Source organism: Nipponia nippon, unplaced genomic scaffold (assembly GCF_047370975.1).
Source record: "Nipponia nippon isolate SJK-2023a ecotype South Korea unplaced genomic scaffold, ASM4737097v1 scaffold_6, whole genome shotgun sequence".
NCBI classification, from domain to species: domain Eukaryota; kingdom Metazoa; phylum Chordata; class Aves; order Pelecaniformes; family Threskiornithidae; genus Nipponia; species Nipponia nippon.
In genome coordinates, this window is record NW_028262380.1 from 26,888,139 (window position 1) to 26,910,896 (window position 22,758).

The 22,758-nt window shown below is 41.6% G+C and overlaps 1 protein-coding gene across 11 annotated transcripts in view; it reads left to right on the plus strand.

Annotated features, from left to right (window-relative positions):
• LIMCH1 (LIM and calponin homology domains 1) overlaps positions 1–22,758 on the plus strand; it is a 185,994-nt gene that overhangs the window by 51,475 nt on the left and 111,761 nt on the right. For 10 of the 11 annotated variants that reach the window (XM_087736838.1, XM_087736840.1, XM_087736841.1 and 7 more), the window contains exon 2: positions 14,197–14,267. In XM_087736838.1, coding sequence (XP_087592964.1) covers positions 14,197–14,267 — 71 coding nt within the window. Of the gene's footprint in view, positions 1–14,196; positions 14,268–22,758 lie in introns of those variants that run through there. The other variant, XM_087736845.1, reaches the window with a different exon arrangement.

Genomic DNA, 22,758 nt, shown 5'->3' on the forward strand with positions numbered 1-22,758 from the left:
ATTTTTGGAGACAGCAGCTGTGCTTTTCTGTAGGAGTTAACCTACATCAAAAGGACTTACATGTAGCTCCTAATGCATAAAGTACTTTCCGTCTGCAACTTCATTTTTATCCTCGTGTCTCGTCTTATTTTTACCCGAATCAAACTTTGAGAAAGCAGAGAAAATTCATGCACAGACTTCGTCTGAAAGTGATATGCACAAAATTTATGGGATGCAATGCTATGCAATCAAGGCACCTAGCACTGCTTGCCCTTCTCTTCCTGCCCCCTTGCCTCCACCATCCACCATGTGTTGAGGCAGCAGGAAGATTAACTTTCTCTCTTTTAACATCCCTTTATTAAATTCCTTTGTTCCCACAGAAGTGTTTGTCCTACTAATCATTGGTACCTGCTGGTGGTGTGTGATTGAGGAAAAATATATCTTTTTATTGCTGAGGGGTAAAAATCACTGATGTTTTGAAAGGTAGAGAGTGATGAGTATAAGCAAGTATCACTTCAATCTAACTGGGAGAAAATTTCTAGCAGTTTTTTAAGATGTGGAGTCAGAGTGCAGAGCATGCAAAACACTGCAGAAGTGCTGGACTTAAAATTATTTGGCCAACCTTTGCAGTGTATGGTAAAAACAGATGGTTGGAGAGTGTGCTGGTATTCCCGTTTTGGCTAAAATGAGCCAGCTCATACTCAGATACCTGATGCCTCTCGTCATGTACAAAACCAGCAATGGTAGGATTGATACCAGAAGAAAAGTTAGCTTTAAGAGAGATTAACTGGCATAGCTAAATCAGGTGGTGGTTGCAAGTGTATCAGCAGATCAGTCTTGGCAAAATAACATTGGTTTTCCAGCAGCCTCTCCAGCTCCGTATAAACCTTTTTATATTCTGCTGAGCAGTCTGTCCCTAGTCATGGAGTGAAAAATTAGGAAGCATATTCAGAAACTGGATTGACTGTTGAGATGAAACTGTCCAAATTTCAGTGAGGTGTCAACTGATGCTTTTGTAGCAAACAAACCTGCATCGGTTGCTTTTTTGTGTTTTTCCCCTCTCATGGGAAGTCTTAAACACTTACCCTTAATTGCAGATGACAGGTTGTTATCAGACAGTTGTTCCTGGTAGCTCGCCGTAGGCGACTGCTTCTTCCAGCCTAAGCTGGGCAATATTTAGCATGACAGGTTTAGAATTTGCACCTATTAGAGTCAGCTGATTGCAAGAGACACCTTTAATTTTAGCTAGGGAGAAAGCAACTTTGGGTTCTTCTGAGCTTTCGCTTTTAAAACATCACAGGGGTTATCATCTTAGGTTTTAATATGGCTTTGGAGCAGTTAGAGACTGTCAGGATTGAAAAACTATATAAGCATGTAACTCAACAACAAAGCTCCTGCTGTCACACAAATACCTTTTCACATTAAAAAGCAAGGGAAGAGAAATACAATTTCCTATAAGTGAATGCCTTCTCGAAAAAACATTGTGCGGTGTTTTCCAAAAAGCGTTGGCTGATACACAGAATATCTGTATTATTTAAATAAGTTGTAGTGGTTTTTTGTTGTTGGGGGGGAGGGTTGTTGTCTATAATTTTGTAGATCAGGCAGGTATTCCTTTTCTGACAGTTCTGCTTCATTTTCCTGTTTGTAAGACAGTAGTGCTCTTCTGCAGTTGGAAGTACAATATGACTGATGAGTGCCACGTAACATTGTCAATACCCATGTGCTTTTTCATGGGAATGAAGAAGGTTGTTGATGATACTCGTTTGCCTTTAATTTCATCTACTATTTGAATAATATGTGAAATTTGAAAACAACTTATTTAGGAAGGTAGCTTAAAGAAACTTTATTTCCTTTTTTATATAGTCGTATGATTAATTAATGAATAGTTTCAAGATCTCTGGATTTTTATTTTTTTCAGATTTGAAGAAGGTTGCTCAGTGTACATGCAGGAGGTACATGGAAAACCAATGTGCTGATAAAGAACTTCAATCAGTCACGCTTTTTCCTCTCATTTTGACAGCTGAAAGTTGTGAATTAATCAACTAATGCTGAAAAGTGCTTTGCAATCTAATGCTGATAATATTTAAATATACTTTTCAATGTTGAGTCCTGCCGATGCTTCAAGTTTAAAGTAGCGTTTGAGTTGCCCTGTTGGCATGGGTGAGGTACTCGGATTGGTAGCGTGAGGGAAGCATGAAAATGTTCATGGGACAGGTCTGATTCCACCAGGGAAGCAGACGACTCAAAAGATTTCTTGGAATTGTAGAAATGTAGCAAATGTTTTGAAACTTGCAGTTCTTATTGTTTAGATTGGAAATGTTAAGCATGTTTTTAATAGGCTCCTTTTGCACTATTTAAAGCATTACAGTGAAATAATTACATTCCTTTCAATCCGTTTTAGACCTTCCATGGTTTCCACTAACAGTAAAAATAAAAGTAACAGCAATTAAAATAGTTGTCGGGTTTTCTTCTCTCTTCAGGAATTTATTTACTACAAGGCTAAATTGGCAAATTTTGTTGAAGGCAAATTTCTTTTATTCCCCTGTCTGTATTTGAACCAGATGCTTAATCTAATTGTTCCTAGTATTTGTTTCACCCAGCAATAAAGAGGGAAGAGAAGGAGTGCTAGTGCAGCTCATTGATAATGAGAGGTTGCTCGTTCTGCGCCTTGTTCCTTGGCCAGGTCTGTCATGGCTTCGGCGCTGGTGCTTCTGGAGCTGTCGCTGCTGGCGTGCAGCATAATGGATGAGCCGGAACTGATGGAGGCAGCAGGTGCTCCAGCAATAGAAAAGAGCAGCGTTTGTTATTGTTGTAAGCATCATCAATCCTCCTCCCTTTCTCCCTCTGTTCTCAGTGTCCTCCAAACAAAGACTCCCTGTATCTGCAGCAGCAGGGGAGAAAATAGCAACAACCCACCCTGTGTAACATTGCTGTTTTCTGACTCAGGGGCAACCTTGTAAATAGGTCTTGATTTGATGCTCTGGATCTGTAAGTGGCGTGTTTATCATTGCAGGGGACAACAATACTGATTCAAGCAGAAAACTGTATCGGTACCTATGTGTAGCTGCCCTATTCCAGCCAAATGGGATGAATGAAAAATGGGTTCCAATTCTAGTACTCATTATGCATTGCAAGATCGCTAGCTCTTGTGGGAGCAATCTGCTGAAAGATAGGTCTAAACATTCTTCAGTTGGGGAAAAATGTAATATTGGGAGGCTGGGAGGAGGAGGGGAGAGAAGTAAATATTGTAGAAGCAAGGAAAAAAGAATAGGAGATTCTTTTTCTCAGTTTTATCTAAGCTGATGGCTGCTCTTAGAAGGGTCTTTCCCAGAGTAGGCTGTGACTTGAAATTTTACAGAAGTACTTTCTTTTCTATTTAAAGGCAGTCAAATTACCACCGTATCAAGTCCACTTGTTCTAAAACATCAGTTGATTCTAGCTATTCTGAAGTGTTTCTCTTGTCTGGAGCATTAATGGCAGCCACTATTTCCTTCGGCAGGGCTATTGCCTCCTCTTCAGGGTTTGGGACACAGGAGGCATGGAGCAGAGTGGGGAAGAACAGGAAACCAGTTTACTCCAGTAGAGGCTGAAGTAGGCTTTCTATTCTGCTTGTAATGTCATCATAATTTGGAGAGAAATAGTTGTTATGTTTCAACACATCTTCCTATTTCTTTCCTGGTGTTGTCTCTTCCCTTATGGCAGCAGTCTCTCTGTGGATGTGTTATCCTCTCCAGCTCTCATGCAAGATGTGAGGGAGAAGAAAGGCGTTTTTTCCACTGCCATAACTTGGGTAAAGTGAATCAGAGTGTCATTGAGAACGAGTAATTGTCATGGATTGCAGAAGTATTACCATTTCTGTTGGTATCTGGAGGTCTGGATTATCTGGCAGCAGAGACGGCATTTGCAGAGCAAGCCTTCTGGTTGCTTGTTCTGTTTCTTGCTCCTTGGTCAGGTTTGTCGTGGCTTCAGAGCTGGTGCTTCTGGAGCCGTTGCTGTTGGTGGGCAGCATAATGCTGTGGGTACCTTGTCTCCTGGATGGACTCATTTGTTGTGGTTTAACCCCAGCCGGCAACTAAGCACCACGCAGCCACTCGCTCACTCCCCTGCTGGGATGGAGGAGAGATTGAGAAGAGTAAAAGTGAGAAACCTCACGGGTTGAGATGAAGTTTAATTGGTAAAGCAAAAGCCGTGCGTGCAAGCAAAGCAAAACAAGGCATTCATTCACTACTTCCCATCGGCAGGCAGGTGTTCAGCCATCTCCAGGAAAGCAGGGCTTCATCACGCCTAACAGTTACTTGGGAGGACAAATGCCATCACTTTGAATGTCCTCCCCTTCCTTCTTCCCTGAGGTTTATATGCTGAGCATGATGTCATATGGTATGGAATATCGCTTTGGTCAGTTGGGGTCAGCTGTCCCGGCTGTGTCCCCTCCCAGCTTCTTGTGCACCCCCAGCCTACTCCCTGGTGGGGTGGTGCGAGGAGCAGAAAAGGCCTTGACTCTGTGTAAGCACTGCTCAGCAATAACTAAAACACCCCTATATTATCAACACTGTTTCCAGCACAAATCCAAAACTTACCCCCATACTAGCTACCATGAAGAAAATTGACTGTATCCCAGCCAAAACCAGCACACCCTTGTACGTATGTTGTAGTTTTTTTCCATTCCTTGTCTTTGGTCCTGGCTCCTGGATGAACTTTGGACCCGCATTGTAGCCTTGTTTCCAGTTCTGTCTCTGGCCCTGCCTCCTTTTGCTGGGCTCCCCGGACAGACCCTGGACCCAGTTCATCACTTTGCCACGTCTGATGCCATGGATGGACCTTGTTACCAATACCTGGCTTCACCTGCCAGTTCATGCCCTGTGTGACTGTTCCTCAGCAGTGAGGGGACAGCCTGTGCTGGGGCCACCCTCGTCTCCTGGCTCGCCTGCCCTTAGGGAGCAGATGGCCCTTGCTGCTCCCTGACAGCACTATGAATATAGCTCCACCCTCGCTTGGTGGCCAAATGGTGTTTAAAAACTGGCTTAGCTGGAAAAGCATTCAGAGTGTGAATGCTTTTCCTTAACTCTGTCTCTATAGAGGCAGGAACAAAATAGATCTACTTCCGAAGAGTTATTAATGCAGGACTCGAAAGTGTATGACTGAATTAAGGTTAGCTTTCTTGCTGCAGGAAAGTGGATTCTTTTTCTTCGTTCTGTGATTTTTTTGAAATGCACATTTTTTCCTGTTTAGAAGCTGGTAGTTCTGCGGTTTGTTTGCAAGTGACTGCAAAGCTGTGGCACGCAGCTCTGTTCCTGCTGGAGAACGTGCCAAGTGACGATCCAGAGTTCGGAGGGAACATCCAAGGAGCTCAGATATTGCTCTCAGAAGTGTTGGGTTTTTTTCCTGTTTCGCTTTTATTTGAAAGGAGCAAAGTTTTGCAGAGTTATATTGACAGTAGCTAGAACTATGCTTTTCAGCAGTGTCTGTATGAAGTGACTTATTCCCCATGGACAGTTTCCCACTTGCTTGCTCTTGGCTTCCAGGCTTATTGTCTGGAGAGCCAGGTCTTAAAATGCCTTGCTGAGCTATACTTTTTTAATATGTATATATATTTTTTTTTTTTTTAAATTGTACAGACTGTAAATGGGACACTTTACGTATGGACTTGTCTTGATATGACTTGATGACATTGAATTTAAAAGCTTCAAGGTAGACTGGTGCCTAATGATGCTCATCATCGGCGTTTCAGAGGCTCCACTGAGACCTAAGTGTCAGCTTTAAATGGCTGGTTAAATTCAGTAATGGTTTGCTCAAGTGAACACCTAATTTCTTCAAAAAGGGAAGCTGCTGTCTCCTAGCAGACATTTTTCATTGCAAAAGCTCAGTAATTACTGAGCTTTGGTAGTCTCTCTGTTGACAGTGGTTAATGACAAGCTGAAGTGCATGTAGTGTTGGGCCTCTCTAACTTGGAGCTTCTTGTATGTTTGTATTGCTGTCTCTGTCCAGCTTTAAATGTGTGCAGTTTTAAAGTTCTCTGCCAAGATGCACATTCCTGGGAAAAAGCAACGCGCTGGTGTCAAAAATTTGCTCGTCCAAGAAGAAGTAGCGCAGTGGTCTTGTAAAAGACAAACGCAGTGATAATGTAAAATAGGTTAGAGCAGTGTGAAGTGGGGATTAACAAATCTAGATACTGCAGCGATCCCATCATCTCCTACAGAGCTGTTGATCTCTTCATTGCTTTGAGGGTGAGACAAGACGTTGGGCTCAATAAGGAGTCTGCTGTCTGTGTTTCACTCTGCCTCTGCAGCTGTAGTTAGTTGACAGAGCTTTAAACACTTCTGATTCAGGACTGTCTAAACTTTCTAAAGCTGGAGGAGAGAAAATAGAGGGGTTTATTAGCAGATGCTTCAGTTTCAATGTGTAGATGATGCAATGTAGCATATATTTTGGAGGAGCAGTTTTTTAAGACCGTGGGATACTGCAACTAGGAAAAGGAGTTAAAGGATAAAACGATGTCTATTCTAATTCCTTGCTCTTTTAGAGATGGCCAGAAACCCAATTTCCTGTTTTGCTGGATAGTTGCTAGTGTAATCAACCTGAGGCAAAGGAAAAAAAAAATTCCTGGCCTTTGCTAAAAAAGCCTTGGCTTGGTGATAAAATGTGAGGCTGACATGTATTGGTCTGACAGCTACTCTGAGTTCAGTAGCCAGACCGTGAGTTCTCTCTCCATCAGCACTGATTCCAGCTTCAAGAAGCATCACGTTAGGGAAATAATAAGGGCTAAATCAGTAGTTACTGCTTTGGAGAGTAGTTCCCCGTATACGCTTTTTTTCCTGCATGTGACTGAAGAGGGACAATAGAAGGCAGTGCAGGTGCTTCTCTGCCCATGGCAAGCCCCAGGGGATGGCACTAAAGAGGCTGGAAAATTTGTAATAACTTTAATCAGCCTTTCATTTTTCAATGAGCAGGCTGCTTGTTTAGCCTGGTTGGGTAAGAAAATAAGACCTTGGGAAAAGGTGTTCATGATAGCTAGTAATTATTAGTCATCTGTTCCTCTTCCCTTCAAAGGTGCAGGGAACTTCCATTAAGTACTGGTTCACCCTGAACTGGGATAGGTTGTGCAGCAGTAAAAGGGGTAACCGACCAGGGAGCTTTCTCCAGACAGTGTAGAGGAGCGAGGCCAGGCTCTCCAGACGGCCAGGACTAGATTGAACGAGGGCCTCGGATTGAGGAGGTGCATTCTGTGCGCTTGCCTTCTGGTTTGTTGTAGTAGTTGGCTCCACATTGCTCATGCTAATCCTGGTCTCTGCTCCTCTGACCATCTGCATGGGGTCTTGTTTTTACAGAAAAGAGTACAGAGCTAAAGAACATACCATTATGGTAAGATGTAGCTTCCATCAAATACAAGTTATTTTCCTGAAATAAAGCTTTATTCCTCTTTCTCCTCAGTCAAGGAGGAGGATGAACACTTGACTGATAAATCTATGGCAGGAGCCTACAACGCCCTCTTCTTTAATTCACGTTAAAACTAACAAAGAGATGATGGATCCCACAGTACAGGAAATAAGTTTTTCTCATAGAGATCTTATTTTTTTTCTTTTCTTTTCTTTTTTCTTTGTTTTAGCAATAAAAAGAACCCTAAGTTGAACCCCTGATTAAAACCAGGTATCCTAAGGTGTTCTGTCACGTCTGTCATCTGGTATCTAATTTTGATAATGCTGCTTGAAGTACAGATAAGAAGTTGGTTACCCATAAAACAACGATGCAGTACCAATTTACTGACTGTCAAATACAGATTTGATGTAACAGACAACCTGCTGCTAGGTGAAGCTTCCAGGGCTTGTGCGGCAGCCAGAAGTCTGACAAAAGCTGCTTTTAAGTTCTCTCTTGCTGCTCTTTGCTCTCTTTCTCCACAAAATGTTCAGCTCTGAATGAAACATTTTCTGCCCCACCCCACCCCAAAGGGAAGGCTGCAATGTTTGGCGATGCACCTGGGAATGTATACAAACAGCATTAGGGAAGGGAGATGAAAAAGGAGGCTGATTTTACTCTATCATGAAATTTTAACACTCCTTAGCAGCTTGCCAGCCAAGCAGGATTATAGTACCAGATGTCCTGGCAGAAATGTGTGCGGCTCTGCGAGATCATAAATCCAAACAACGTATGGCAACCTTGCGTGTATAATACTACTGTTAGCAATGCAGAATTTCAGTGTGGAAAGCTCTGGTGATGGGCAGGATTAGTAAGGACAAAACTCTCCCAGACTTAGCTTTAAAGCCTTAGGTAGGTAATAGCTGCTGATGGCGGCAGTATGTCAATGGGGAAAGGAGGAATATAGTGACGCCTGTGCTTTATCAGCAGCAATGAGCCTCATTCACTTGCAGTTGTCTTCTCCCATCATATCTTGGCCTTTCAGCAGGCAGAATTGTAGTGCAGATGCTCAGAGGCGGATCTCTTCTCTCTCTTGGTCTCTATGAAAGTACTGGGGGGGTGTTGTCAAAGACGTGCTAAACTCAAGGCCTGAGTCAACAGAGCCGTTCTGCCCTGTAGCAGTTTAGAGTTGGCTTGTGGTTTGTCTTGAGTGTCAGTGGAGCTCTGTTGTCTTCATCATGGTAAATTCTTGCTTAATAGGAAGAACAAGAGTGGTGGAGGCCTGGTGTGGAAGTTTGTGTCCGGTGCATTTGTTTCACTGTTCTTTCTGTGTTTCTTTTGTCACCTTTCCTAAATGGAGTACTGACTGAACCTGTTCTTTTAGTCTACACGTTAAATATAAATGCATGTGTCCATTCATAGGATCATTTCCTCACTAAACTATGCAAAAAATTGGAAAAAAATCAGCCGTTGTGGTTTTCTTAGTTGTCTCTCCTGTCATGGAAAAGAAAAGGCGCTCACTGGCATCCTATAGCAAAGAACTCATTTGTTTGGTGAGGACTTAAAATTGTGTGCACCAAAGGCATTGGGAGTATGTTTGTGTCAGTGGGTATGGTTCTCCCATGCTATATGATGACACCAAACCGTCAGCTAACCCAACTGACAGCATGGCAGACAGAAATGTAAAGAAAATGGAGGAGAATATGCTATCCCCTATTTTATTCTGTTCCTAGAAAAAAATCGAGTTCCTGTGAAGCGTGTAAGAGAGCAAGTCAACTCCCTGGCTCTTTAACGAATAGTATGAGGGAGAATAGCCAGAGGGAAAGAACAAAGGGGACTTCAGCATGACTAGTTAACTTCGCAAATTGCAGTTAAACTTAAGTGACCAGAAAGTGGAAGATCTAAAAATAAATAAAGTTAAGTGCTTTCTTTGCAGATTAATCTTGCTACTCAAGTGTGAAATCTTCCCCCCTTCCTCCCGTGCATTCTTTAAATTTTCAAGTTCCATACCACGGAATTTCAGGTGCTTCATTGCTGACTACATTAGTCATTCTGGACTCATGCTGGTTTTGTCCTTGAGGGTAGAAATACACACTAAAGATATGTAAGTTGTTTGCCCTTTTATTGATTTTAGTAGTCAATTACCTCAATACTGTAATGCCTTGGAAAGCTTTGTGCAAAGGGCTTGTCATCATTCAGCTTTCCTGGAAGATAGGTATGTCTAGACCAGTGTTTGTTGCTCTTGGGAAGCTCCATTCATGCAGTCTTCAAGTTTGTGCTAAATCAACTAGTTTCCTAATATTTGTAATAAAGCTGTTTAGGACTGGCTTATATTGCTCTAATTTTAGCAAATTAAATCCCTCTGCTGTGGAGTAAGAGGGAGGGAGCTCATGCCTAAATTATGTGTTCTGTCCACTTTTGCAGACAGCAAAGCATCGCATGTGCAGGACATGGCAGAACCAGGAGCTGGTGAAGGGTCTGCAAGTCCCATTGCGCTGCCATAGCAATGTGGTACAATTCTGGTCTGCAAATGTAAAGCTGGCTTTAAATTTGTCAGTGTTGTTTAGTTCAGAAATCTCTTGTCTATGCTACATGAAAAAGGAATTTAACTTGCATATTCATGTTATTAGCTCAAATGATATGTCAGAAATGGGGAAGCAGGAATTCATTACTCTGGAGGCACCAAATCCTGATGCCCTAAAAACTGTCATGCATCTTTTGGTGGTTTGTGTTCCCTGCTGCTTATACGATCCCATGCTTTCTATTTACATACCTGTGATTCTTACGGTTTAGGCCTTACTTTAACATCTTCCTGAAGTAAAAGCAGCATTTTTTTCTAGTTAAGTAGCAGGGTGGGCTTTTTTCATTTCAGTAAAAAATTATATAGGGGAAGATAGTGGTTGTACAACATCGAAATGCAGCATACCCATGTACAAAGAAATGAACAGCCTACAAAACTTCTTGAAAATCTTCCCTTGCTGTCATGCTTCACAAGCTCTCCAAAATGCATAGTGAGTAACAAAGACCTCTCCCTGCTGTGTCTATATTTTTGTTCGCTGCTTTACATGCTATTTTCAGATGTGCACATAGAAAAGGAAGCTAACTGTTTTCAAAGTGTTGTCCATGATGACTTAGTGTTTATTCAACTACTTACATCTTGTTGGCTGAGATAAATTTCACCTGAGGCCGGCATCTGCTCACTAATTTGTCACCTTTTCTTTTTCATGCCCTTAAGCAGTTTTGACACCAGAGGCTTTGCAAGCTCCATCTCAGGAAGCACCAGCAGCAATACAAAACGCAAGGAAACCAATGTGAACTGAAGCTTAGTGAAAATAGAGTTGTGTAATATGGCACTGGTTAGTGGCTGGATGACAGCCATCCTTGATGACATAAATTTAGTGGTATGCGTAACTGCAAAGAACAAAGGAGTTAATCAGCAACAATACTGTATATAAGAAGTGTTACTGTGTGTAAATACATATTAAAGTTGTTGCCATAAGCTTGTGATAGAGAGTCAGTGTGCTGTGGTTTAGTCTCCTAATATTCCTTTCGGAAAAACTTTTATTATTAATTTTACGTTTGTTTTCTGGGTTGTTAAGCGTCAGGAAATCTGAGAAATGCGTCCGGCAGTCAAATAATTGCCCTGGTTGAAAATGCTTGCAGCTTTTTACAGAAAAGAAAATATCATCCAGATGATGAATAAAACCAACTCCTCCTCACATAAATGAAGCACAACAATAAATTATATTGTGTTTCGCTTCTGTTCTCCATTTTTTAAGTTACAATATGATGTGGAAACGCAGCTCTTTTCCTCTCAGCTTTATAGAACTTATTAAAGAAGTGGCAGACTTTTTTTTACTAATCATTAGCAGGATACAGCTTGTGTTTTGCCTTTAAGGTGCTTCGTTCTAACTTTTGTACCCCCACACTGCAGAGAATTGCAATGTGCTGGCATTGCAGAAGTGAATAGGGAACTCTTCCATGTATCCTGCTTCCTCCTGTGTCGCCCAAGTGTGCCGGTCTGTACTTTTGACCTGGGGGTTTCATCCAGCAGTCAAACTGGAGGCTTTTTTCCAGAGATGGAGGAAGATAAGCTAGTAGGAACAGACCAGTACTTAGATTAACATGAACACGATCCTGTGACACATGCAACGGTTTTGTGATACTGTGGCTAATGCATGTGCTTTCCTTTTTACACAGGTTTGGGCAATCTTTAGTACGCACTTAGCTATGCAGGACTCTGTTTGCAAACACGAGAGTGTCGGTCCTTTTGCTTGAAGTCACTTTGAAGTGACCTCCTCCCGCATCCTTGCTCCTCCTGCTGTCAGTGCGCTGAGCAAAGATTGTCTCAGACAGGTGTAGGAGGCTGTCCTGTGGGCCTGCTGTAGTTGTTCTTGAGGGCATGGCTCAAAGCGGCCTACCTGCAGACAGCGGGGTGTATGTGTGTGTGCACACACGTGTATGTGTGGCGTGCATATGCCAAGAAGCTGAGCTCTAATTTCCTCTGGAAAAGGTGGACCCAGCTTCTTGCTCCTCTCAGTCCCCTTTTGGGTTATCTTTGTCATTTATAATGTCATTTTCATGCTTATTTTTAGTTCCTAGCCTTTCTCTGTTGAACTGTTCTTACATTTTAATTGGCTAAATCAGGAGACTTGTAGCTGATTAATGTTTCCCCTCTGCAGCTGGATCATCTAGAATAGGCATAAACCTTTCCATGCCTCATTTACTTCCAGTTCCTTTTCAGACAGACATGCACTGTTCCTGGACCTTCCTGTCTTTCCTCACCTGCTGTCAGTTTTTGTTGTACCTCTTGCTGGATGAATTGTTGTTCCAGCTGTGCATTTGCATTTGATGATTTTATCATCATCATCATCATACATAATCAGAAATTATGTATGAAACCTTCCTAAATCAGCAGTAATGACAGCAATACTCAGGTGACAGCTTTTGGCAGGTAGATTCTTACCTGAATTGGGTTTACAGTTTCAGTACTGCTCCCTGCTGAAGGAGGGTGTTCAACAAACACGTAACAAGATGGACTTCCATAGCTGGCATGTTTGGTGTTGAGGAATGAAATAAGATGACTATAATTTTTTTTTTTCCTGCATAGATGAAAAAAACCACTACGAGTCAGGCTGTTATGAAATAGCTCTCCCTGCTCCTTTCTGTACTGTACTTTATCCTATGGATGAAATAAATGTCAGTTTTGATGTGCCCCGTCTATCGTTCATCCCAAATGCTAATGGTTTTATTGTCATGATTTCCCTCTGTCCCAGCAGATCAAGATTAGAGATGATTTACTATGGTTACAGATAGTTTAAATGATTAGAGGTCATTTACTACTGGCAAATTGCATCTGGTTTCTTCTGAGATATGAGGGCAACAGAGTGCCTTGTTCTACTTTATGCATTTGCATAAAATATGATCATCAACTGATGTCTTTATGATATACTTTTCAGAGTATGGGGTGTTGAAGTTTGCACACTGTCATACCAGTTTGCTGGGAGAAGTTCCTTCACACTGAAAAAACCAATATGGTTATAATTAAGTGGGGGATTAGGTTTTAGCCTTTGCATTTGCACTTCAATTCAAAAAAGTGTTGTTCTCTGTCTAAGACTGTGCATAGCTGTAACCAGCATTTGTGAAGCTGGTGCATTCTCTAATCCCGTGGGAAAGTGCCAAACTTGTCAGTTTTTATAAATTGCTGTCTTTATGACAGGAAACTGGGAGGGGAAGGGTCTTGTATCTGAATGGAACAGCAAGGAGAAAATGGGGACGTAAGGACAGATGTGTCCCCAAGTCACTATTCTCTATGGTGGAAGCAACGCCCAGAGCAAGGGTCTTGATGAAAGATTGGATGTGAGCCATGAGAACTCTATAAGCATCCGGTAAATGTTTTGGCGGGGTGAGAAGACCTCCTGGAGGACAATTAAAAACTAGGCAGGCTTTTTTTGCTTTGTTTTGTTTCTGTTCAGCACTGTCTAAACATAGCAACTATTTTTATATATTTGTTGGTGGTAGTAAAAAGTATTCTTTACTTTTAACTGAACACATCATCTGTTGAGAATGATTTGAGGATGAATGGCAAGCCATTGTCAACATGGTAGTGAGTCATAAACGGGGGTTCAGTCATGCTTGTAGCATCCGGCACCCTCAGACGAGATTGGGATTCCTAGATGGTTCCTAGATGGTCCATCCCTGAGCAGCACAGGCTGGCTTAAGAGCTCATAATGCAGAACGTACCTCCTGGTCCAAGCATCCCTGACAGGCTGCAGCCTGTGAGTAGGTGCCTAAACCTTAGCTTCCACCGAGTTTGTATTCATGCTCACAGTTGACTTCATGATGTGACATATCATTTGATATGACCAGGAGTATTGTGGCATGTGTCTGAAGGGCTGTAACTCATGCAAGTGCTTCCAGTTGCCTTTGCTTATTCTATAAAAGTGATAGGCTAAAGGCCAAAAGTTCAAGCCCAATACAAGATATTTAACATGATGCCAAAAGAGCAGTAAAAACACATAGTTTGTCTAAATCCAATAGTTTTAAAATTCAAAACATTATAGAATAAAATTTTTTAAATGTTCTGAAGTTTACATTGTAGGTTTTGGTTTTTACTTCTAGAAAACAGCTCAGTTATAATCGGTAATTGCAGCGGTCAGAGCAAGTACTTTGTTCTATGTGTTAAATAGCTTGATGAAATGGGAAGGAGGAAGCTGGTTGATGGACACAACTTAGTCCTTTGGCAAGGCCGGTAAAGCTCAGATGTTTCCTATGCAGCAGATGCTTTAACTGAATGTCATGAATTGCTTTTGTAAAGCACACCTTCTAATAGATGTCACTCTTCTGTTTCCCCCCACTCTTTTGCAGCAAGTGACGGGCAGAAGTTTTGGTGAGAAAGATTTTCGTTCTGGATTAGAAAACGGCATTCTTCTGTGTGAGTAAGTAACACTTCTAGTTTTGAGCCTTGAATACAATCTTGACTAAAACGGAAATGAACTTCAACTAGTATGTCCGATTGTTGGTTTCCTTCTGCAAGCTTTGACATTGTGCATGCTGGTATTTCACTGCAGCATCATTTCAGTGCCAAAGCTATTGTTATGGTGAGGATTGAAATGTGGCTTAAAGAAAACAGGTTTTGCAAAGTGCTTCCCTCACTCCACCCCAGGTCCTTAGTTGAATTATGTAAAGTAAAAATGATGTTTGCTTTTTGGTTTCCTTTTATTTAAAGATGTTAACCACAGATTGGCAAATGGTGTTCCACACCTGCCTGCAGACGTCTCTGCTACAGTGAGGCGTTTTGGACCGACTCCAGGTCCGAGCGCTGTCAAGACTTAGCCATCTGAATACTATCAATACTCAGCTGCTTTTATAGTTTCTGGAAAGGTTAGGCATCCTCTAAATTTTACCTAAAGGTGTATTTGAATGATGCGTTTTGTAATTTTTGGACAAGAGATGCAAGTTAGCTTTCGCACATTTCTCTCTGGTTTTAATAGCCAGTTTTTAGGCAGAGTCTTCCAAAAGCATGTTGAGGCCTTAGATGCCAAAGCTGGTGACTTTTAAGAGCAATTTGGAAGTATGCCCTAATGCCTGTAGTTCTTTGAAAATCCTATGCAGGATGTCAGGAGTTTGGGATCTGAATCACCTGTATGGACCGATATCTTTCCCTGGGTATGCAGGGTTGTCACTGAAGGTGGTAAAAGCTGTCTTTGCACACCAGAAGGATGAAGCTTGTGCAGAACTGAATGCATATTAAAATTTATAAAAGAGATCTCCTGAGATGTTTAGCTGGGCCATTGCAGCGGTTAAGTTTTATAGAATCATAGAATCGTTCAGGTTGGAAAAGACCTTTAAGATCATCAAGTCCAACCATCAACCCAGCACTGCCAAGTCCACCACCAAACCATGTCCCTAAGCACCACATCTACCCGGCCTTCAAATACCTCCAGGGATGGGGACTCAACCACTTCCCTGGGCAGCCTGTTCCAGTGCCTGACTGGAATTTTCAGCACTATGAAAGGTACTGGAACTTGGAAACTGTTTTTAGCGGTAGAGCTGAGCTAATATCGTGTAACTCAGCTCTAGGTAGCTTATGGTAGCTTTGAAACCTACCTGTGTAATTACTGTTGTATATCTCACTGGTGTCATTAATCAGACAGCTTGAACTTTAGCTGTTAAAGGGGAAAAAACCATAAAGGAAATGATATGATCTGGTTTGATTGTAGTTGCATGTCTTTGCTGAGGAGTGGCTTTGGGAGGAGGGAAGTAGTTGTTATTGTTGATCAAAAGTTGTATAACTCGGAAGGAGCATGTAGTTTACCCCTTTGTATTTAAGGGTTGCCTCTTGCACAAGATCTCTCTGCTCTGTGTGTTCAAGGGAAGTACCGTGTGCTGAATCATTTCACAGTGCTCTTTAAATGTTAAGGTTGAATTGTGTTGCATGAAAAATAAGGGATGTGTGTTTTGAGATTAGATTGTAATCTTATCTGCAAGTAAGCAGAGGTAGTCTGATTTAAATGCTGTAGATCTTTAAGATGTAAAGCTTAACTAACTAATGTTTTGCTAATGAAATGCATAAATGTGTATTTCTTAAGGGGCTGTGAGCTCCAGTAATAAGCAGGTCAAGGGACACCACTTGGTTATGCTACTAAATTGCTCTGTGATTTTGGGCAAATTGCTTGTCTTTGTTTACCACCTGTGGATCAGTGCAAACCAATCTGAAGGGATCTGTCTCCTCAACCTCAAATCTGAGAGGCCGTGGTGTTTGTATTGCATCCTGCTCCTGGCAGCTGTGGCTCACGGATAAAACTCTATAGGCTGCAGAGCATTAACCAGAGCGCTACCAATTTGACCTTCAAGTTTGGCTTTCTGATGATGAATAAATTATGAGGCCAACAACAGAAGTGTGCTCCTCACTGGTTCTGAGTCCACTGTAAAATAAAGAACTCAACAGAAATTTGGGGTGTAACACTGAGAGCTCTGAATGTATCTTCATAAAGTACAGGTTTTGGCAGGTGAAGCACTACCAGTTAATTTTTTATCTCTTGCTCAGTGAAGAAGTGCTAGTGAAACTGCCACAGGCAATATTGTATCTAGACAGGAGTTTTCTGGTTTATCAGAGACCTACCTAGGTGTCTCATGAACCAAATCTAGCGGTATTTAAGCTCTCTCTCAGCCTCTTTCCAGTCTGTTGTGCTTTCATCACAGCTGACCTCAACAAGTAGATGACAATCTGATCTCAAAGTCTCTGATAAGCTACCAAAGGCAAGAAAGAAATTATAGCTGTCTTAAGTTTCTGAAGATGGATGAATTCATTGCCTTGAAATTTTGCAGAGAAACTAAACTTGCCTCAGTTTTTATCTCCACAGGACAGTACTCACTGCTAGTGTCATTAATTGGCAGCTCATAGCCAGACACTTGGGTGGGTGATGTCCACGTAAGCGTGGAATGGTGCTTACTTCCACATGGCTGTTTCAGTGTTTTCCTTGCCTGTTGTATTTTGTGATGAGGCCTGAAAGCGAACTGGGGTCCTGAGGGATCCCACCAGCCAGAGGACTGGAAACTGATGTCAGGAATGGGGACACAGCCAGTATGCCCCGAGTCCCCCAAACGTGTCTCAAGCCACCCTCTGACTTTGCAGGCGTTTTGCAGAAGGGAGGGGGTAGGGGGTAGCTGCCATGCCAGAGTCCATTCCCCAAACAGTCAGACAAGCCACGTGCAAAATGACACAGGGGAAATCTTTGTCTGTGTCTGGAGTAAGACTGTTGGAGCTTTAGGCACAGTAATGCCAGGCCTCCCCCGCAGTTGATCCCGCTGTCTGTGGCCTACACATCCTGCAAACTCAGGCAGACATCACTATACCGGTTATAAATGATCCATTCACGTCTAGCAACTATCCACATATTTTAATAAATGACAACTATGTGATGCCAAAAGCTTGGACTCTTGGGAAGGAGACGGGATGTGGACCACCAGCCTGACTAGCAGAGCAGCCCTGCACACATGTGCTAGCCGCAGACACTCTCAAGCCTCGTGCCTGCCTCCCTGGTAGTGCTTACGCTGCGGCTAGCATCTAGATCTGGCCTCACTTCGACACTTTTATTGCTTGCCATGCTCAACTTGGGAGCTGAGGAGCATATTTAAACAATGCAGGATGCCATAAAGCAGCAGGCTGACAGATGAGAGTAACACAAGCCCTTCCTTCTTTCTGGATATTTGAAAGCCCGCTTGTGCAGTTGTCCTGACAGTGCCAGCTATACTTGTTCACCCAGCTGTGCTGAAAAGCCAGTGACTATGACTTCTGTTTGTCTGAAGTAAGTTCATGGCTTTTAGCATAGCTGTCTGACATCAGTGCAGATGGTGATTTCAGCAAGGGACATCATAGCTAGGTGAAGGCAATTCTTGCTCTGTTTTTGCTTTGTGTGTTAAATTCTCATATGCAAAGACAGAGGAGTTTCCTGGCTACACTTCTGCATGGGCAGGCAAATGTGCCCTCCTGGGGACATGGTGGAAAGCTGTATGAGACAGGAATACACCACCAGTAGCCGGAAATATCACTAGAAATCCCCAATTTCCGCTCCAGCACATGTTCTTTTTTTTTTTTTTTTCTTGTTACGTAGCTTTAACATTTAGGTTTGACCCAGATATCATAAGAAGCTAGAGGATTAATCAGGAATAAATGAAATCTGGTTGTTGCAATGCTTAGGTGTTGCTATTCTATGGATTCAGACATTTGAATGAAGGTTGATTGCAAAAGAAAAAGTATATGCTGTCTCCATCCACCTGCCCCACTGATTTGGGTACTTCTGTTGCTTTTCTGAAACAGCAGATAAGGAAGTTGAAGTCGCTTCTATTTCTAACCATGCAGCAATTGCTATTAATAAGTTTAAAAATTACTACGTGAAGACAAAAATGCATACACCTTCCTGCAACCTTGCCCAGTTGTTTCTGCTCTAATATTCTTGCAAGTGTGTTTTTAAGGTGAGCAGTTCCTTTCCGATCTCCTTGCCATCCACCTCCCCTTGCCCAGCTCTTCTACTGCAGGATTCCTTCTTTCACATTGGGCATTCAGCAGTTAGAGAGGTCTCTGTGGGGATGTGAGACTTGGAAAATCCATGTTATTTACTTGCTTTGATACGACTATGCAAGGGTGATACATATCCAAGATATTTGTAAGCATTTCTGACATGCAATTGGGATCATATTTTTCTCTCAAGCTTTAGCTGGAATCAAGCAGTACTAGGAGTCCAGTCACCCTGAAAGTTTGTATTACTAGTAATGAGAGTCTAATGTCAGGAATAGGAGCAAACCATAAAGAAGAGTAGCAACAACAGTTGGGACGTGGATCCTGGGCAAAGGACTTTAAACAACAAACTCAAACCGAATCCAGATTTACGTATCAGCAGAAATGATTTGGCTTTGTGGTGGAGTCCAACAGCGCCATGATTGTGTGTAAGACCTTGCGTTCTGCACATAGAGCAGTTTAGCTGTGTGTCTGTTTTATGTATGTATGTAAATCAATTCATAGCAGTAAATGCAGGCATAATAAATCTTTGATTTTTCTCAAGCTTGAAAGTTCTAACAAACATTTAACTGCATACCTTGAGGAGTCATGGCATAAACATAGAAAAGTGAAAGAGGAATAACTATATGGGGTTAAAGATGGATGTCACTTGCATATACAGTTCTGGATACCAATTTATGAGTACTTTCCCAAACTTTTCTTTGTTTCTTAGAGACACTTATTTTGTATATTAGCACATGATGTTACGTAGCTTAGTAAGATACGCAGAAACTATACTTACTGTTTGAAACCAGGATTCTTTGACTCTGTAACTTTTTCTTTTATTTTTTGAAAGAGCAGATAGAAAGGTATTTTGTTGCTTTTAAGTAATCTTGGTAAAATTGGGTATGTACAGTGAATTAAGGAAAAAGTTTTACACTTTTTCTCATGCAGGACAATATCTAGGAAAGGCCGTTCTCTTCAGCTGTGCGTGTTAGGAATATATGCTCTTAAAAATACAAGAAAGTTTTTAGGTTTTACTTTTAAATTAAAAAAGGGAGAAGTTAGTCATGCATATCGATTATTTTAATGGTACTTAAAAAGTGAAGTGTGGCTATAAATCTGAGTGAGCTGAAAGTGATTGTGATCAAGAATTACTTAATGGAATTTATCATTTACTCTGTCACGAGAATAATTTTCTTCTATAAATAAGAAATCTCCTTAGCTTGTGTTCTTCATGTCGCTGGTGATGAATGAACTGCTTTTTCTCAGAGAGCAGAGTTTCTTTGGGCTTGCATTATGGTTATAGTGCATCTGACCAAGCCTTGAGCTGACATGAATGCTGTTTTCAGCAAGGGCTGGATATGTGCCAGATCAGTGCAAGTGTAATGCTATGGAATAGTAATACTTTGTCTTCTGAGTGAGTGGTACCGCTAGGTATGGAGAACAGCCTTCACTGTATATATGGTGTTTCAGTTGTTTGGCTGTTTAAAAATCAAGTTCTTCTTGCAAGTTAATGTCACTTATGTAAAATTGCCGTGCCACTTCTGGAGACCTGGCAGGGAGAAACAAATACTCAGTCGTCTTTGTAGATTGTAGGATTTTGCAGATATGTTATTCTACTTGTCTGTCAGTGGTATGGGCCTGGCATCAGTTCAGCACTTGGCTGTGTAGTGTACTGTGCAGAGACTCTTGTCTTGCCAGATACCTCACTGGAGAAGTTAGTGGATGCCCAGCCCTTACACTTAATTAGGTTTTTGCTTGAATTTCCTGTTCCTGGAAACTAAGAAGATATTTGAGTTCCATAGGCATACTTGAAGTTTTGAATGTGACCCATGCCTTGAGGTGAGAAGGGATATTGGTGTTCTCCTGCGGTTTTCAGGCTCTGCGTTGTAAAGCCGAAACATTATCGGCATCATGGATTTGGCATGTCTCCAATTTAGAGAGACGGGCCCCAAGGCTCATTAAGCATTAAGATTTAGGTTCATGTGAGGACATTTGAAACAGTTTTATATGAATCCAGACTTTTTAATCTTTAAGTTTTATTGCTGTGTTATAATGAAGAACTATTTAATAGTATAGTTCAGGTGAGGGGTCAAAGGTAACATAAACCGTAATGCTCAGCTGTGTGCATGAGGAGAATAGCCATTGAGGGGCATGCTTGAGTACACCCAGAATGGCCTGTCTTTGTATTTCTGTTAAAAAAAAAAAAAAGGCATCTCAGCAGACTAAATAGTAGAGTTTTTTTCAGTGGAGCTTGGTAATTGAAAGGGCAAGAGACTGTGGAACACTGACCCATTCAAATGGAGTGTTGCTCAAGTGCAAAGCAAGGTAATCCTGTGAGAGGTTTCAGCTTTCCAAGAGTGTATGTTTAAGAAATTATATTGGATACGTACTTTGGGCAATTATCCATGGCCATTGCTACTCAATGTAAAACTATGTGTGAATTGTAAATCTATAGGTGCATGGGACGCTCTTCATGTAAGTCGTTGTGGTGGTAGGTTCTGTATAAATAGCTTGTGAAGGCATTTACACAATCTCCCCTGTTGCCTTTCTTGAGCTGTTTTGCAAGGCTTCTATCTTGTTCACATTTTTAGTCTTTGGCAGAGCAAGACCCATGCTATCGTGTGTTTGGCAAACTTGCTTTCTCAATCCTACACATTTGCGTAGTTCTTTATTCACCTTTTACTTATCAGACTGGACTGTGAGCCCTTTATAGGACAAAGTCAGTTCTGTCCTGCTTGTTAAAAAAGCACCTTGTTCATCTGATCCTAAATAAATAATGTCAGGGGCATCATTAGCAATCACTCAAGAATGTTTTCCCAAAAATATTTTTGTGACCTCAAGAACATCTCTATATTTTGAAACTTCTTTACCACTTCCTTTGCAACAAAATATTTTGACTTTTCATTTTCTGTTGTTTCAATGTGCTTTGCTCGTCTTTACGACTAATAGTGGATTTTTCTCTTCTTTTCAACTATTTGGGGGCATTTTGGAGCTGCCACTAGAGCATGAGTTTAAAATATGTGGATACTGAAGCTGTCTGGGCTAATAATTATCAAGTGCTGAAAGGCTGCTTGTTAGAATGTAAATCTATAAAACTTAATTTAAAAAGAGAAATGTCTCCGTGAAGGTTTACTGTGGATAGAATTTCCTGAACTCTCAAATATGAAATGCCCTTTAAGATCAGGTCATTAGTCAGCTTTTCTTTTTAGGAATATGGTCTGTTATTTGAGCAAAGAGCTCTGTTGGATACCTATCCCTCCAGCCTGGATTGATCTGTGAACACACATCACTTCAGCCTTTCTTTTTTTCCGTTTCTGCAGCTTATTCTCTGAAACTGTTCCTCCTCCATTTCATCTTAGAAACAAGGTCTTTTTGGAGGCTGGATTTTGGCAGCCATCCTCTGAATATTTTCTTAACTGACGCTTTCTTGCAAGAATTTCATGGGCAGTTGTCTTGGTGCTTTTCATTAGATCTTTTATCAGCTGTTGCCTGAAACGCCTTCTTTTCCTGGCAGAAGTTTTTCAAATTCTTAACTGGTGATAAACAACCCCAGGAAGGTCTAATAGGTTAGTCACACAGTGGCTAGTACTGATTTCAGCTTGTCTGTCCTGCTGTGGAGATACCTTATCTCCTGGAATGCCAAGCCTTGGGGACAGCACCAAATAGAGGAATTGATTCTTCCCATACCTATCAGAGCTGGTTTTTATCGAGGGGAAGGAAATGACCTAGCTTCTCCCTATAAGAGTGGGGATGGAGCAGCTTTCCACTTCCATTGTGCCCTGTTGCTTCCATAAGGTAAGGCAGCTCTAAGGTTTTAGCTTCTGTGCACTGTCTTAACTGTGCTTCATCTAACAGCTAACTATGGAAGAGTCCAAGCCAGCACCTGGCGCAGGGGAAGGGGAGGCTGGGTGTGTGGATGTTGGACTGAAAGTGGCAGGACTTTGAGAAGTGAAGAACAGAGGATTGTCCTGACTCAAGACAGGTGCATAAATGCCAGGGGTGGTGGGCAGAAATCCCAGCTGAGAGCCTAAAGGGTCTAGAGAATAGGTCAGGTGTGTGTATAGCGGCTCAGGTTTTGTGGATGGAGCCTGGAGAGGCTTGGTTTTATCTTGGTTTGGGTTATTGTCTTTTGGGTGTTTGGTGGTATTGTTGGGGTTTTTTTTGCCTTCAGCATATTTTGCTTGAATTCTTCTAAGAACTATTTTATCTGTATTTCTTTTTGTCATGTCTTTGCTCCTTTTACTGTTAAAAAGCTCCTTGAGATTTCATTATCAGATCTTCTGGTCATGTCAGAGAAACACTGGTCATACCAGGTACCAGAAAGCCTCAATAGGAGAAGTATTACAGTCTTTATATTTCTGTTCTTTCTTTTTTCCTCCCCACGTCATTTAACTTCTTGCATAAGTAGCTGTTAATAGTCCAGA